The sequence below is a fragment of the Charadrius vociferus genome, unplaced genomic scaffold (genome assembly GCF_000708025.1).
Source record: "Charadrius vociferus isolate BGI_N301 unplaced genomic scaffold, ASM70802v2 scaffold88, whole genome shotgun sequence".
In the NCBI taxonomy this organism is placed as follows: domain Eukaryota; kingdom Metazoa; phylum Chordata; class Aves; order Charadriiformes; family Charadriidae; genus Charadrius; species Charadrius vociferus.
In genome coordinates, this window is record NW_009649619.1 from 4,238,279 (window position 1) to 4,254,739 (window position 16,461).

General features: G+C 39.3%; 1 protein-coding gene across 1 annotated transcript in view; it reads right to left on the reverse strand.

The window, feature by feature from the left end:
- STK32B (serine/threonine kinase 32B) overlaps nucleotides 1–16,461 on the reverse strand; it is a gene marked incomplete at its 5' end in the record, with an annotated part of 173,335 nt that overhangs the window by 78,672 nt on the left and 78,202 nt on the right. The window contains one exon of the mRNA XM_009890557.1: nucleotides 1,882–2,055. Within this exon, the coding sequence (XP_009888859.1) occupies nucleotides 1,882–2,055 (174 nt within the window). The remainder of the gene's footprint in view (nucleotides 1–1,881; nucleotides 2,056–16,461) is intronic.

The following is a 16,461-nucleotide window of genomic DNA, read 5'->3' on the forward strand; positions in this document are numbered from 1 at the left end:
TAATCCCAGCTAACGAGCCAGTGAGACCTGCCACAGGCTAAGAAGCAGGTATTTTGACACGTCTGTTTTTGTGAAAACTTTTGGTGTAGAGTGAAAGAAAAAACCCAAACCCCAGAACTTGCCCCCAAATGGAGCCAACATCCCCATGCCTTCCCTGCCTTGGTGCAAATCAACAAGTGTTGAGGCCAGTGGTGTTACTCTATACTACATCCAGTGCAAAAGAGAAAATCAAGTAAAATCAAGTGCTTCCTAATCGTGACTGCGTAATACAGAAGCGAACAAAGTGTCTTGCCAAATTTCACAATACCCCATGGCAATGCAGACACTGTCACAGAAAACTACAAACAACCACAATGACTTCAATCCAGTCCTTCATTCTCTCAAGACATCTGCCACCTTTCACAGGCTTTTCTGTGAAACGTTTTTAAGTGACAGGCTTGTAGCGAAATGCGGGTTTTTATTACGAACTGGATTCTCTCATAAATTTTTTGACAGCCTATTTGCATAAAATATCTCATCGTTAAAATGAGGGTGAGAAAAATGCTCATCAATTTGTTTTTCACCAAGAACATTCCTTAAGGCATGGAAACAAAGGTCAGCCAAAATTCTGAGCTCTACTTTTAAAATATTCACTGAGAAAGGAAAACGTATGCAAAATACGTGGAAATGTACTAAAATAATAACAGTGTGCTAAAGATGCAAAATTTCAGAAACTGCTTGCAACATTTGTGGGACTTTTAATTGCAAACAAAACAACAGTTTCAGTATTTACTCGAATTTTGTCTTGTGCAGTTTCAGTAATACAGAACACCCATTTACCACTGCACCTCAGATCAGAGAGATTTCATACAGACCCTCCCTCTTCGGGAAGTCAGATCATACTTTTTATTGATTCTTTATTACAAAATCATGTGGCAGCTCTGGTAGGTGGGTGGGATGAAAACTTTTAATTAATATATCTGGATATATATAAAATAAAATCATTCATTTATTTATTTATACTGGATGCTTGAAGATCTATGGCACAGCTCAGTTTAGTTTGGTCTCTGAAACTCACATCCAGCTTCAGTAACACAAAAAACTATTTTTCTATTCAGACCACAGTAAATCAGGAAGAAAGATCCTGAGTGTAGCTTAAAAGGAGTAAAATAGAACATCCAGACCATAATTTCATAATTTCACAGTTGTTGTGGTAACATAAAAAGAGAAGTTACCCACTGTTTCAATTAAATGCCAAATTGTTTAAGGACAGACACTGACGCTTAACACCTTTTTTGACATGAATACTATGATTGCCAGCTGTAAGACGATGAAAATAACAGCTTGTTGTGATCTAAGAAGTGCAAAAAAGGATGCACCATCTATCACTATTACAATTTATTTCTACTACTCTCTTATTTCCCCACCTCTCTTCCTCCTTCTGATCTTCATGCAGATTCTGCAAGTAAACATATTATCCTGTATTCTCGGACTTTGGTTTTGTGGCCTCTCCCTGACGTTGTCGTGCAAAGTTGTTGTACTGGATTACAACATCTTTGTGTTCAGGAACATTTGTGCACTGGAGAACTAACAATAAATTAAAAGCAGCCAGGGGGTTGTTATGGGTTGAATATAGTGTTTAAAGACCAAAGTGTTTAAAAACATGCATCATGGTATGAGATAAAAACAAGAAAAGGGCAGTATGAGAAGGATATGGGACTACTGAATGGTTGACGGCAGAAAGAAAACACTTAGAAAACACTTTTCAGAGCCAAATTCCACCCTTGCTTAACAATGAAAACTTTCCAGAGGTTTTGAATAAACCATGTAATCAGATATGTGATAAAATTCCTCTGCTCTGCCACCAGAAAGCAGCCCGTCCCTCAAATGAAATTCACTCACCTGTGAATGATGTGGTATCTCTGCAAATAATCCAGGGAAAGTGCCAGCTCACAAATGTACAGCTTGACAGTTCCTTCGTTAAAGTGGACGTTCTGCTGCAAATGGTAACGCAGATCACCTCCGAGTAAGAGATCAACCACCATGAACATGTCTTCTTCATCTTGAAAGGAATACCTGGAAGAAAGAGTTACAGCTGAGACCTCAGGGTCAGTGACACAGCCACAGCCATCCCCTGGCGTAGCTCTCCATAAGTAGATCTGTTCATGGCAAGTCCATGATTTGCTCAAAAGGCATACACTGATTTCTCACTGCTGCACTCCAGTCCTGCGACCAGACTTTGATTGTGGTGGGACTCTGCCTATTCAAGGCAAGCAGAGCTTGAACTGCTGCTGTACTACTGTCTTGATTGTTTTAACCATAAATTGACACCTGAATGTTGCTAAAATAGTATTTAGAATACCTTTCAGGTTTATACATTTTCAAGCAACCATATACTCATTGACTTGACAAAATGGCTTACTAAATACAGGCAATAAAATGGAAGGCTTTGAAACACACTTGCTTTTCACACATGTACAACTGAAGCTCAGTGCCTATGGAAAGTATCCTGGCAGGATTGAGAACCGCTGTCCTGGGGGTATTTTCCAGATTCAGTAAATATACACAACATTCTATTAGCTGAGTATTTTCCACAGCTTGCAGTGTAGCCTCAAATTCAAAAAGAAATAAACTGTAATTATACTGCCTAACAATACATATTTTTTTAGTCTGCAACTTATATCTTATAAAATGACAGTCTTCATCGTTACTGACTGAATTCTTCTGGATCCTTTCCCAGAACTGCCTGTTAAATACTCCAAGGACCAAATTCTGATCTGATTTAAATCCTGTAAATCTAAAGGTGCAGCCAGCCAATATATAGTGTATATATATAGTGCTTGGGCAAGCAGGAATTTCCATGTGTTTCTACTTACCGTGGCTTTGCTGCCATTGCTCCATTTATTTCTGATCTGAGTAAACTGACAGAAACTGTCTGGTTTTCATTTCTGAATGCAACTGTCTAAGATAGAGTATTTTAGATTTCCCAAATGGGGAATGTTGAATTCTAAGATGAAGTCACTCTTCTCTTAGAAATTGTTTTAGAATTAATTTTGATTTGAAGTTATATTAGCTTATATCAGCTGTGGATACGAACTGCTGAGAGGCGATCCCCAATGATAGTGCCTCTTCCATCACCTTTTCTCCCATGAGGTGTGTAATATATGTTGGCTACAGATGTGATTCAGTCCTCCTGAACTTTAAAATATATGCTAAGGAAATGAAAAATAGTGGGCTTCCAGAAAATCTCTGCCCACCCTTCCCCCAAAGGCAGAAAGGTCTATATTAGATTATTTTAATTGAGAATTACATACAGTTTCACTTTCATTCCCAGGCTTGCACTTTCTGAAATGAGGCACTGCTTAGGGGTTGTCACAGATGGTTCGTTTTGAATTTAAATGCTTTCTATTCTTTCCAAACACAGTTTTGAGAAGCGAATTTCTCTAGGTACTCTGCTCTTCTCTTGCATTTCTGTATGCCTGCCAAATGCCAGGAGGGGAAAGCCATTTTATTTGCATTAAGCTTACTTCTCAGTAAGTCAAATCTCTGAAGCAAAATAGTAAAGTAGGTGCCACGTGGTGTCTGCTCACCTCCAGAGGCTCCGAATTTCATAACGCACACATTAAAAAAAAAGAAGCCTTCAATTATATTCAAATTACTCTGGATGTTGCACATTACTGAGCCTGGAGCAACTGCAAAAGGAAAGCTTAAATATGTAGTTATGTTTAAGATTTTTTTTTTCTTTTTTGACACTGCTGTTATTTTAAATGAAGTAGTTGTAGCAGTGAGCAGATATAATAAGAGATGTTATTTTTTCCTTCAGTTACTGCTTGAGTAAAGTGTAGATTTTATCTGGTTCCTTTCTATATAAGAAAGAAAATCCAAAATGAAAAGTTACAGACTGAAAAATCTACTTAAATGTATAAGTGAAATATTGTGTCTAGTCTAGGACTAAAGAGCTCTCCTGCAATCTAGAACCATATCATTACATATCAGTAAAAATGGTTCTGATGCAACTCTGATCTTGAGAAGGAAAATGTCCTGAGTCATTTCTTCAGTGATTCAGCCACCATGAGGCAGAGGGTGAAGGCAGGGTAAAGAGTGACTGCTGTTAACTTGCTTTTAAGTTCATCGACTATTCCCATTTCTGGGAAAATGATGAGTGTGTTTCAAAGTGTATCTATGAATGTTTATTCTAGATAAAAGAGCCATCAGAATATCCCAGAAATAAATGTGAAATCTTGTCCACAATTAGGTGAATGATGACACTTGATGGAACTGGGTTTTCACTCTAAGCACGTGTTTCTGCTGGCGCACTCTGTTTTCCTGTGCTTGTGAGTGGGGAGCGGTGGTCTTCTGCTGTCTCCCAAGCGAGCTTTTGGTGCATCTGCGAATTGTCAATGATTTAAAAGAGAGATCAAAAAGTCAAACTCAAAAAAGCTGGTACTCTATCCCATTTCATTATGTCAGGAAATAATACTCTTTGCAGAGAAAAGCGTGTCTACAGTCAGGCGTGGAGGGTTGCATGTTGTTTCTGCTCACACTCCATAACAACATAAGAGCAACCACACTAGATCAGATGAGACATCTAAGCAGTTTGGGAGTCACCAGAGAGCAGACACTTGGGGAGGAGCAAGGAACTCTATGGAGATATATAAAGCTTTCCTGCAGGACCCGACCAACCTCCACCCATTCACTGTTCCAGGAATTTCTGGGAGACTGTTTGGCATCTCTGAGAATTCAGGCTGGGATGAAGAAAAATGGGTTTTGCCCTGGGACCTGTCAAACTTATTAGTGAATGATTGGTCCCCTGCTACTACACCTTGCCTCTCAGGTAAATATATTAAGGTGAGTATAGTCCCTACAAATAGAGCTACAACGCTTCCAGAGGTGACTGTACCTCTAGAACAAAGTGTTTTGAAGGCAAACAAACAAACAAACAAAAAAAACCCAAAACAAAAACCAAAACCAAACCTGAAGAGATTCAGAAGTATGGCTAGTGTTTGCCCTCATCAGCCTTCCTGCATCTGTCATGACCCGTGAACGGAGGACAAGCCAGTTTTATTTAGACATTGAAGCTAGAATGATGCACTGTGGGACACAGCTCTTGAGGAGCTCTGTATATCCTCTCTGATGTTCTCTTTCACTTGGAGCCAGATTTTTCTTTCATTTGTATTCATATACAACTGTGCTAACTCTGCTGATCCTGTCAGAAGTGTTGTATACTGGTGTAATTAAGATATAAGCTGTGCAGGTTCAGTTCAAAGGAACGGATGCTGCGGATGTTCAGTGTATCAGCAGACTTTTTCACCCACTCTAAAATATATTGCACCTGACACACATCATTATGCTAATCAGACACATATAGCCATGGATAATGGTGTTTTCCCGGCACAGTCAATCCTGTTGGGTCAAACCTGTGTGGATGGCATTTCTCTGACTATCTGGATCAGACTAGAGTGCGATTAAAGGTGCTGCAAACAAGACCATTCCAAGAGATTTTCTGGAGGGTAAATGAGTTTATCTCAAGTGAAGTTATGTGTTTATGACCTAGAGGAGACCTTGGACGTGGCAAACAGCAGACAGCCTCTGGAGCTGATGGCCACTCCACTAAGTAGTTCCTGCAACTACAAATTTTTAAGCTATTGAATGCAGGACGGGAGTTGCTCCAGGTCCTACTGGGTACCCAACGCTGTCGCTCCTGCTCTGCACTAAGGACTCACAGGACTTGGTATACCAGGTCCTGACCGGTTTCATTTGTCATGCTCATAAACAGCCTTGTCCTCTGTCTCTCTCCCTTATACAAATCCAGTATTCCTTCTTTACACAAGAAATTAAGTATTCCCTTTTAGCTTCTTGCTTTTTCAATATTTCAAGAATTAAGTGGTTTTGATTTATTGGTCTAAGAATTTAAATTGACAGCAAGTGAAATATTGGCCATAGGAAAAATGAATCTTTGAAAATATTGCTGCATGTTGGGGAGGGGCTGGTGGCAAATCAGCCCAGTGGAGATTAGTTTTTTGAGTAAGCACTGTAATTTTACTTTTGTAAGCTTCTTATCTGCTCAAAGGCAAATGACATACAAAAAGGCTGATTGGTTTTTGAAGTAAATTCAGAGGTTGTTTGGGATTTTTATGTTGACCAGGTAACTGAGAAATACTTGCTGAATGAATTATAACATTGTGACTGATATTGAATACTAATAATACATTACTAAATTACTGTAAAGACAAAGTTTTAATCCTCCTTGAAATGAAAGAGTAAATGACTTGGAGTAAATGTCTTTGTTGTTTGTTTGGGGTTTTTTGTTTGTTTTTTAAGTAGTTTATTGAACCAGTCGTTGGAAAACTGTTCTAATTACAGAGCTAGTCTCTTCTTTCTCTTGCTTGAAGAAAAGTTTTAATGCACTAGAATCAGCTTTCTCCAAATTAAGATAAAATAATAATGCCCCTAGCAACAGTGAATTGGATTTTTGATTATCTTCAGACTGGAAGATAAACCACCATTGAACAAAACCCTCCATGGAAACAAATTTAAACAAAGCACTTTCTGAATAAGTTATATCTGTTTCCATATTTATATCTGTATATTTGTTTTAATAATATCTTTTTTTTTTGTATTTATATCACATTTGTATTTATTATTTGTATCTCTGTCTCTTCACAAAAGCAGTTACAGATGAATTATTAAGATCCTTTTTCCCCTTTGCATTCCTTCACCGTAGTTAGCTAGGGTAATTTTTCATTGTAATCCTGCTTGATGAGGCACCCACTATTCAGAGTTCTTGTTTCATATGTATTACCTGGGGAAAAGGACAACATGATGGATATTTTATATATGACTTTAATTTAAGAGTAAAAACATGCTACAAAAATTTCATCATGAAGCCCAAACCAAACTTCATAAATTTGAGGTAGTCGGTTAAAGCAAGATACGCACAGTTCAGATGTTCAGATAACACCTCTGCTCTGTACGGAGTGTGATAAATGATTAAGTCTGTGTAGCTCCTAATTAGAAATTTAAAGAAAGTTCTTTTTCTGGTTTTCCCCTGTAGCATTAAAGGGAGGAGGTAATTTTTTTTGTACTTGAAGCCCTAGTGACTGTCGTTTTTCCCCAGTGCAAAGCAGAGAACTGTAACAGCGCATTGGTTCCTGACTTGTCAGTCAAAACATGGACCACCAAGGGCTTGTGAAGAACTGCCCTTGTGTCTCGGTGCCTTGCGTGCTCCCTCTGCGAGCCCTTCTCAATACCTGTTGCAGACCTGCTCAGTGTTGGCCTGGATTAGCAAAGCTTTAAGGAACCTTTCAAACACAGACAGATCCCAACACGGGAAACTTGCATAAGCCAATTCAGCTTGTCCAAGACAGAGCAGGCAGGTAGTGGTTTGACCCTCATTAACCTGTCCGACTGGTGTCCTTAAGAGAAATCCTGTGGCTGTGTCTGGACTGCCTAATGCAATCTCATGGAGATGTCGGAACTAGGTCAAAAGAAACCACCTCACCCAGACACGGAGTTGGTTGTGGCACCACAGTGTTGCCCCTTTTGTGAAAGCAAACTTTATTATCTCTGGCAGAGCACAATGTTGGTCTAGTTAGGCGAGTCTGTCTTCCTGAACCCAAGTTAGCGCTCCTGTGTGGTGTTGGGTGAATGTACTGGCTTCTCTGGGAAAAGTCAGCTCCACTTACAGTGCTTCACTGGTGCTGGGGTCTTGAGTGGTTGGATGGATTTTGGATTACCCATTACCACTAACCCTCTCGGTCAATAAGAATTTCCTTTTCGTAGGAAAGATTGTTCAAAAGTAGATTTTAAACTTCACAAAGTAATGAAAATGCCAGAGCCCTTATCCCAAACCAGGGTCTCAAGGCTTGAAGCTCTGAAGTTTCCAGGGATCTCCAGATCTCCTAGAATCTTTATCTCACAACAAAATTTCCAGAAGCAGTTGACTGCCAATGCTGTAGCAATCTCCTAGGAAGCTATGCCAGTAAGCTGTGGATCCCAAAGATTGGGGCAGCCTTTTTGGAAGATATAGTAAAGCTGAAAACTGGGACCTTTACTTAAGGATACACTCTTGAATGAAGACCTGCTTTCTCCTGGAAAACCAATGTGAAGCATCATGTTGCCACAGATGATTCTGCTTGGCTTTCATATAAAGGAAGCAAATTTTTACCAGCAAAATGCTTACTGATTTACTCTGTTTTTAGATTATGTATAGTTCTGCATGACTCCTAATTTGAAGGAGTCCTCTTATTACATTGCTAAACAGAGGAAGTCAATGCTGCAGCTGTATTTGCATAACAAAGATGCCCAGTGAATGTCATAAGCATACTGACACAAGACTGGTTTCCACCAAGCTCTTAAGGCTCGCACAAAATAAGAATGCACAGAAACTGCTTATGGAAAGAGAACAATGGAAAATGCTATTAGGGTCTCTCTAGGAAATACGGGGTGAAATGGTCAGGGCAGCATGCTCACAAGAGTAGATAAGGTACAGCAAACACAGCTGCAGGTGGGGCAGGGTGAAACAGGCATGTGGCTGCACAGCTGCACTGCCCTCTCACCCTTCCAATGTGAGCACTGCTCCTGGAGCTTTCCCAGCTCTTCTGCTTGTCCTCGAAGCTTTTGGGGGCGGACAAAACTCTTCTGTACTCTCCGCATGACACACAGAGTAGGGAAGTCACTAGGTACCTAAGTGCTGATAATATAACCTTTACTGAGATTAGAGTTCTAAGTAGCTAGAATCCCATATCCAACTGCCTTGTAATTTGTACAAGCAGAGTTTACGTAGAAAGGGATTTATATTTTGCTGGGATAGAAAAACAGCACTTTTTCTTTCCTTTATAAAGCAAAATGTACTGCAAAAGTATAGCACACAGCCTTATTACACTTACTTACCTGAGAGAAGCAAAAAATTGAACAAGAAAAAAGAGATCAATTGGTGGTCTGTATGTAACATGCTAAGCAGTATTCATCAGGTATCAGAGAAACTGAAGAAAAATATAGGTTCAAAACTCCCTAATATAGGTATGGTGGAATATAATATAGGTATAGTAAAGGCTGATATAGGTAATAGTATAGTATGGGTGCCAAAAATAGCAACTTTGTTCATTCATACAACAAATCATTACAAACTTGCCTGTGCTGAAAATGTACGCTGAAAACTATTATACTCACTGTGACTGAGAAAAGCAAATACTTATCTTTAAATTACATATTTTATAAAATGAGATGTTCAAGCTAATCAAAGTAATGTCAAGTTTGCATGTTCTGCCAGTCAAGGACAAGCTCAAGAGACAAACCGCCAAGATTTATGAACTTTGTAAATACATGTACACGAGTGTTATGAAGGGATGTCGGAAATGTTCCTTTATAATGTCTGCTTTGCTTACATTTCTATAGATTTCTTTGGTCCTTTTGGAAAATAGAAAAGCATTGGTTATTAGGATTTGCAATTTTTGCTTGCAAAATATTTAATAGAGGTCTGTTGTTGCAAAGAAATGGAAATACTTTTATTTCCAAATTCAGAAAGACAAGAGTCATTTCTTCAAATGATGTTAAGAACAAAAGATTATTACTTCCATTATTTCTTTATAAATATATGAAAATCTTTCAAGATTATGAAAAAAAAAAAAAAAACCAACCAAACTTTAGAGAACAAGAAAACTCTTCCATAAAGAATTAAGTTGTTCATGCTTATTTGAAATACCTTCTCAAATTCTACTTGGCTCTGATGTGACCAAAGGGGACAGATAAGAAAAATGACTAAATAAAAAATAGCCTGAAATGAAGTTGAAAGATGCCAAGAATTTCTGTCTCAAAAAAAGGTAGTAAAAGACATGTTACAGATTTATTAGCATAGCATATAGTCTTATAATCAACACCAATTAATACTAGCTCCCAACCAGCTAAGGCTCGTCAATTAGACACTTTAGTATTCATCCACACATGGAGGAAAAGTCTTTTTCTCCCTCCAGGAGGTTGAGGAGATAAGGCCACAAATCCTCTCTGATCTGAAAAGCAACTGCTCATCATTCCCCTGTGCACTGCCACATGGCTCAGCTCATCATGAGCTGCGCAACCATGCAACAGGCGGGCAATGAAGAATGGCAATGAACTAAACATGTAACAGCAAAATGCAAAACAAATAACTGCTGTTTCTTGGTTTACTACTCACTTTGCTTTCACCTCATGAAATAAATCTCATTAATGTATTTTTACGTGTGTAAACTACAGGTTATTGATCAGTGCTGTTCTGAACTGTTCAAGTTCTTTGTGAGTCCTGATCATTTTGGCTGGTTTGCCTTACAGCAGCTTCTCTTTTACTCCTTCATCTGGCTCTAATCAGCCAATGCTCTTCTCCCTCTAAAGGGAGCGGCTTTATTTTTTCCTCTGATTTTGCACATGCTAGCAGAGGATGAGGTAATTTGAGATATGGGTTATGGTAACAACTATGGATATTTGCCTTATCCTTAATCCTGGTGTCTTCTCTGGTATGGTGGACAAACCATGTGATTAAATGTTGGTGGTCATCTACTAAACTAGAAAGAGTTCTTACTGTTTAGACTGTTTTGTGTTCCTCTAGACTATGGGCGAAGAGCTTACAGCCAAGGTTTGCATATGGCCCACAGTCACATGAGAAACATATCTTTAACATTGCGATTGAGTGCTGTTCGCTGAATACTAAGACAGATGCATAGCATAATTTTGGATAGAAGGGTTCTCTGGAGGTCGACAAGTCCAACCTCCTGCTCGAAGCAGGGCTAATTTCAAACTTAGGTCAGGTTTCCCAGGGCCCTGTCCAGGGCAGTTTTGAAAATCTCCAAGGATGGAAATTCCATAGCCTCTCCAAGAGGTGTGTTCCAGCCACTCATTGAGTTTTGAAGAGACTTTTTGCTTATATCCAATTGGGATTTCTCTCACTGCACCAAGTCACTCTTGTCACTCATCTTTTCAGTGTACATCTCTTTTTTAAAAAAAGAGATCTCTTTTTAAAAGAGATCTCTTTTTAAAAGAGATGTAGATCCGTAGATCTTGCCATCTCTTTGTCATCACCATCACACCCTTGGGTAGTGGAAGACTTCAATTAGTTCCCTTTCTCAGCTCATCAGTGTCATGTCTCAGCTCTGCTCTCTAACCCAGGAGCAATATCTCTCCAAATCTTGAAGACAAGGGTTGGATGAAGTTATTCAAGAAAGACCACTGCAGGAGGTAACTTCTGAGACAATGGGTGACCCTTCACAGACATTTGTTTGAGGCCTAGAAAATTTCAGACAAATAGGATGAGTTTTTGGTGCACTATGAATGACTGAAAGTAGAAAAACTACCACACAGCCACACTGCTAGCAATTACTATGACTCTGACAACATTTTTATTCCCATATATTAAGTGATCCATTTTTTCAAGTGGCCTATCTCTAAAAGTGCTTTCTGATAATTTGTTTTTCAGGAGAAAATTAATTACTTTTCTGGCTCATTTGCTTGTATATTTGTAGACTTAATGGCACAGTCTAATGATAACGTCTGTGTTTTCTCAAATATTATTAGACCAGTGATAAAGTAAGACTTGCAAATGAGTGCAAAATAGGCTCATGTCTCAGTGTATTTGTTTAGGATTTTTAGCAGACTTGGATGCAATATTGTCAAAGCTCAATTTAATTGTTCTGCTGTCACAAAAAGCATGGCAGCTTTCACCATGTTTTACACTGAGTCCAGAGTCAGCTTCCTTCTTCATCATTTCTTTTCCCAAGTGCTTTAACTTTCAGATACATTTTGTTGAGGGGATTAAAGGCAGGTATCCACTATCTCCTATACATATATAGCCTTTTTACAGTAGGTACATCACAATTACACGAGAGCTCCTTTCTGGTTGAGAGGATACGAGCATATATAGAAGGCACTTCGGATTTGCTGATATTCTCAGCTGAATGCAGTCTCCAAAATCCATTCAGCTGTGTTGGAGATGTGCTGTGACTGGCTATGCTGGTACTTAGTAAATGTTCGCCAAGTTCTTCATTATCATTTTCTGTTATTATCACTGCCAATTTATATCACTTCATATGCACGTGGCACTACAGCAGTAGCAATTATTTGTATAGTGCCAACTAGTCTCTCTTTTCCCTTGCTTGTCTCAAACACTTCCAATTAAAGCAAGCAACAGACAGCATATGTGAAGAACTCGGGGAAACTGCTCACACAAGCAAGTGCCTCACTACCAATACAGGGAACAGCTCACCAAGAAAAGCGGGTTCTTGGGAAAGAAGTGGACAAGGAAAAACTTCATTGGGAAAAGTGGACTGAAAACATGGACCAAATTTGGGATGCAAGTCCAGAGCTGAATCTTCAACTTGCAAAGCTTGGTATATTTGTAACTTATCGTCCACCCTGATGAGTAGAAAATCAAGCAAAGGCAGTAGGAAGCTGGCATGGATGACCAAGGAGATCCTAACTGAACTCAAACAGAAAAAAGAAGTGTACAAGAGATGGAAGTAGGGGCAGGTCACCCAGGAGGAACATAGATTTGCTGGCCAATCTTGGAAGGATAGGGTTAGGAAAGCCAAGGTTGATCTGGAGTTGAGTCTGGCAAGGGATGTGAAGGGCTACAAAAGGGATTCTACAAGTCAGCTAAAGGAAGAGTAGGGAAAATACGAGTCCATTGCTGAATGGGACAGGGGAGCTGGTGACAGATGACATGGAAAAGGCTGAGTTGCTCAACGCCTTCTTCACCTCAATCTTCACTGGTAAGACCAGACTTTAGGAATCCCAGGCCCCAGAAGCAAAACACGGAGCAAGAAATATCCTAGGTGGAGGAGGACAAGGTTAGGGAGCTCTTAAACAAACTGAACATATATAAATCCATGTGGCCTTACGGATTGTACCCATGAAACCTGAGGGAGTTAGCTGATTTCATTTCAAGGCTGCTGCCAAATATATTTGGAAGGTCATGACAGCTGGGAGAGGTGGCTTAAGACTGGAGAAAAGCAGATTTCTGTCCTATCCTCAAGAACGGCAAGAAGGAAGATCTGGGGAACTACAGGCTGGTCAGCCTCACCTCAATCCCTCAGAAGGTGATGAAGCAACTAATCCTGGAAAGCATTTCCAACACATGAAGTACAAGAATTTAATACAGAGTAGTCAGCACAGATTTATGAAGGGGAATCTCCTGAAGTTCAACAACGTGAAATGTGCACCTGAGGAGGAAGAACCCCATGGACCAGTACATACTGGGGGTGACTGACTGGAAAGCAACTTTGCAGAAGAGGATCTTGGGTTCTTGACGGACACCAAGCGGGCCATACACCAGCAACGTGCCCTTGCAGCAAAGCAGGCCAACAGCATCCTGAGCTGCATTAGGAGGAGTGTTGCTAGCAGGTCAAGTGAGGTGATCGCTACTCCCTTTTCAGCATTGGTGAGGTCACATCGGGAGTACTGCATCCAGTTCTGGGCTTCCCAGTACAAGAAAGACTCCAGTGCAGGGCCACAAAGATGATTAAAGGACTGGAGCATTTTTCATATGAGAAAAGTCTGGGAGAGCTGGGACTGTTCAGCCTGGAGAAGAGAAGGCTCAGGGGGTATCTCATCAATGTGTATAAATACCTGACAGGCAGTAATGAAGAAGAGGGAGACAGACTCTTTTCAGTGGTGCCTAGTGACAGGAAAAGAGGAAATAGGCACAAATTAAAACATGAATTCCACCTGAACACAAGGAAATACTTCTTCACTGTGAGGGTTGTCAAACATTGGAACAGGTTTCCCAGAGAAGCTGTGGAGTCTTCATTTGGGGAGATACTAAAATCCCAACTGGGCAACATGCCTTAGGTGACTCTGCTTAAGCTGGGCATTTGGATTAGTTGAACTCAAGAGGTCACTTCTAAATTAAACAAATCTGTGATTCTGTGATCTTTTCATTACAGCAGCTAACTGATTGGCTTTCTAAACTGGGGCTACATACATTAAATTGAGTGTTGAAGAACAGACTTTGAGCAGAAATTTGTCTCATGGAGAATTTCCTCTTTCTCTTGCCTCTTTCTCACAACCTTATTATTTGAGGTTCACAATACTTCATTTAGTGGCAGATTAAAAAAAAAAAAATAGTTACCGACATTTCTAGAGATAAGCACTAATTACTAAACAAGGATTTCAACCAGACCAAATAACCCAAAGTTTCATAGTATTTAACGATAAGCTTTTGTGGGGCAAGAGCAGCTGTTGGAAAAACGCTGTTGCAAGTCTGGACTCATACTTTGGTGGAACCCACTCTTTCTCAAACCTTATTATTTGAGGTTCACAATACTTCATTTAGTGGCAGATTAAAAAAAAAAAAATAGTTACCGACATTTCTAGAGATAAGCACTAATTACTAAACAAGGATTTCAACCAGACCAAATAACCCAAAGTTTCATAGTATTTAACAATAAGCTTTTGTGGGGCAAGAGCAGCTGTTGGAAAAACGCTGTTGCAAGTCTGGACTCATACTTTGGTGGAACCCAAAGTTCAGCAGTCAAACTTGTTATAGATTACAACAAATGATGTCCAAACCCTCTCTATTTTTAACTTCAAACACTGTTCTGTTTTAGAGACAATTTTGTAAGAGTCTTTTTTCAGGTTTATGAAGCAAAGAAACATCAAAGTTGCAGCACTCACCATTAAGCTTCAATCATAACAAAATTTAACCTTCAGCACATGAAAAACTTCTCTGAATGAAAAACAAAGGAACACATTTTGGAGTTAAGACTAGGCATAAGTCTTTGCTGTATATAACCTCAGACACTGCAGTGACTGTGTAAGTGCATCTGTGTGCATGAGGCACTCTGCATGGGTTGAGAGGCTTAAAATAGTGCTTTTCTCATTTATTTAGGCATTAACAAGGTTTTCCTCTGAACATTCATTTTTTACATGTTTAACTTGCACATGTACACCTTGTGTAGCCAGTTGTCTCACTGGAATTGGACAGATTTCCAGTTACACCCTTACCTCTACCTGACTGTGCTGTAGACTAAAACCTCTTTGCTACTGCAATGAATGGTTTATCTTCTTTTGGTTTTATTTGAAATAGCCAAACACTTTTCAGCCAGTTTTCTGCAGAATGTCCTCCACTCTGATACTATCCCTGGTGTATAACAGCAGCTACTCAAAAGGTTTCACCCAAGCAGCTCCTCCTACTTTCTGTAAATAAATTAGTTAATTTAAAACAGTGGTGCTGAAACATAGTGTTTTCAATCACATGTAGAAGCCTAGTAACATTTTCGGTGAAACCAAGTATTCCTCTTAGTATGATGTACACCATTTTTTAATTGTGAGCATTTCTAAAAAAAATTAAATGAGTTGCACCAAAACAATGTTTACTCTGTTGAATCTTTCACCAGCTCATTTCAGGCTTACCTTATTAATTGGCATGCAAGTTATTTTACAAGCTTTCCAGGCCCAAAAGATGGAGCAAAATCTGAATACTAATGTGAAGAATGTAGTGCAGAGCAAATCAAGCTTATTGTCTCTGTCATTTTAACTGAGGACAGATAGCTGTTTTCAGTTTGACCTTTTTTCCCCACAAGAATTTCTTTACAATCAGTTCTTCTGGAAGGAACGTAAGAACGTAAGATAGCAGTATGACTTAAGTGATTCCCCGATCAGCATGAGCATATGTGAAACAACCTTTCCTTTTCATTGTTTTTTCTCACACATACACCAAATCTAAGAGAAACCTTGAAAAACATAGAACTAAAGAGGGTTTGGTTTGCTTTCTAGAACATCAGTCATAAATCAACCAGACAAGAACTCAGCAACTTACTAGCAATGAGCTTCTTAGACTTAGTTTTGCTATAACTACCTTCAGGCACGTTATTAATGTGCTTTCGGTTAGAAGAGTAGTATTTCTTTGATGGCTGTGTAGTAAGTAGACAGTTGTGATCGTAAGTGTGCTAACTGCTCTCTGGAGATTCCCTCTTTTTCCCATTGATTACCGAGGTAGCCCAAGGGCACAAGGCTGATGTCTGAAGTCAGCTGAGAAGAATTCAAGTCCTCTAGAGCTTGTCTTTTCTGTTTTGGGAAGACCCTACTATGATTGGGGCATCCCATTCGCATGTACATTTTGACTGCTACAGAAGGGTTGATAAATATGACTGACAGTGAATACTTTTTGTGCGATTAGACAAGGCAAAAATAAGATAACATCTCTGACTTATGCTGGTCTTACAAGTCCTGACTTCCTTCCTTTAACTGTGGTGCATAGCTTGCTTCCGATCACTTAATTGATTTTACATTTAGCTCCAGGAAAACAGACCTTCATCTATTCACATTAAAAAAAGAGGAAAGGTATTAAGTTGCAAATGCAATATGTTATAATACATAATCCAGAAAAAGGCAAATAATGAAAAAATCCCTAATTTTCTGTCTCTGTTCCTCAACCCCTTCTGAAGAAGCTTTTAGTTAATGTTTAATTTCATGTAAATGACACCTTCTTCTTTAACAAGAATAAGATTTACTGCATGG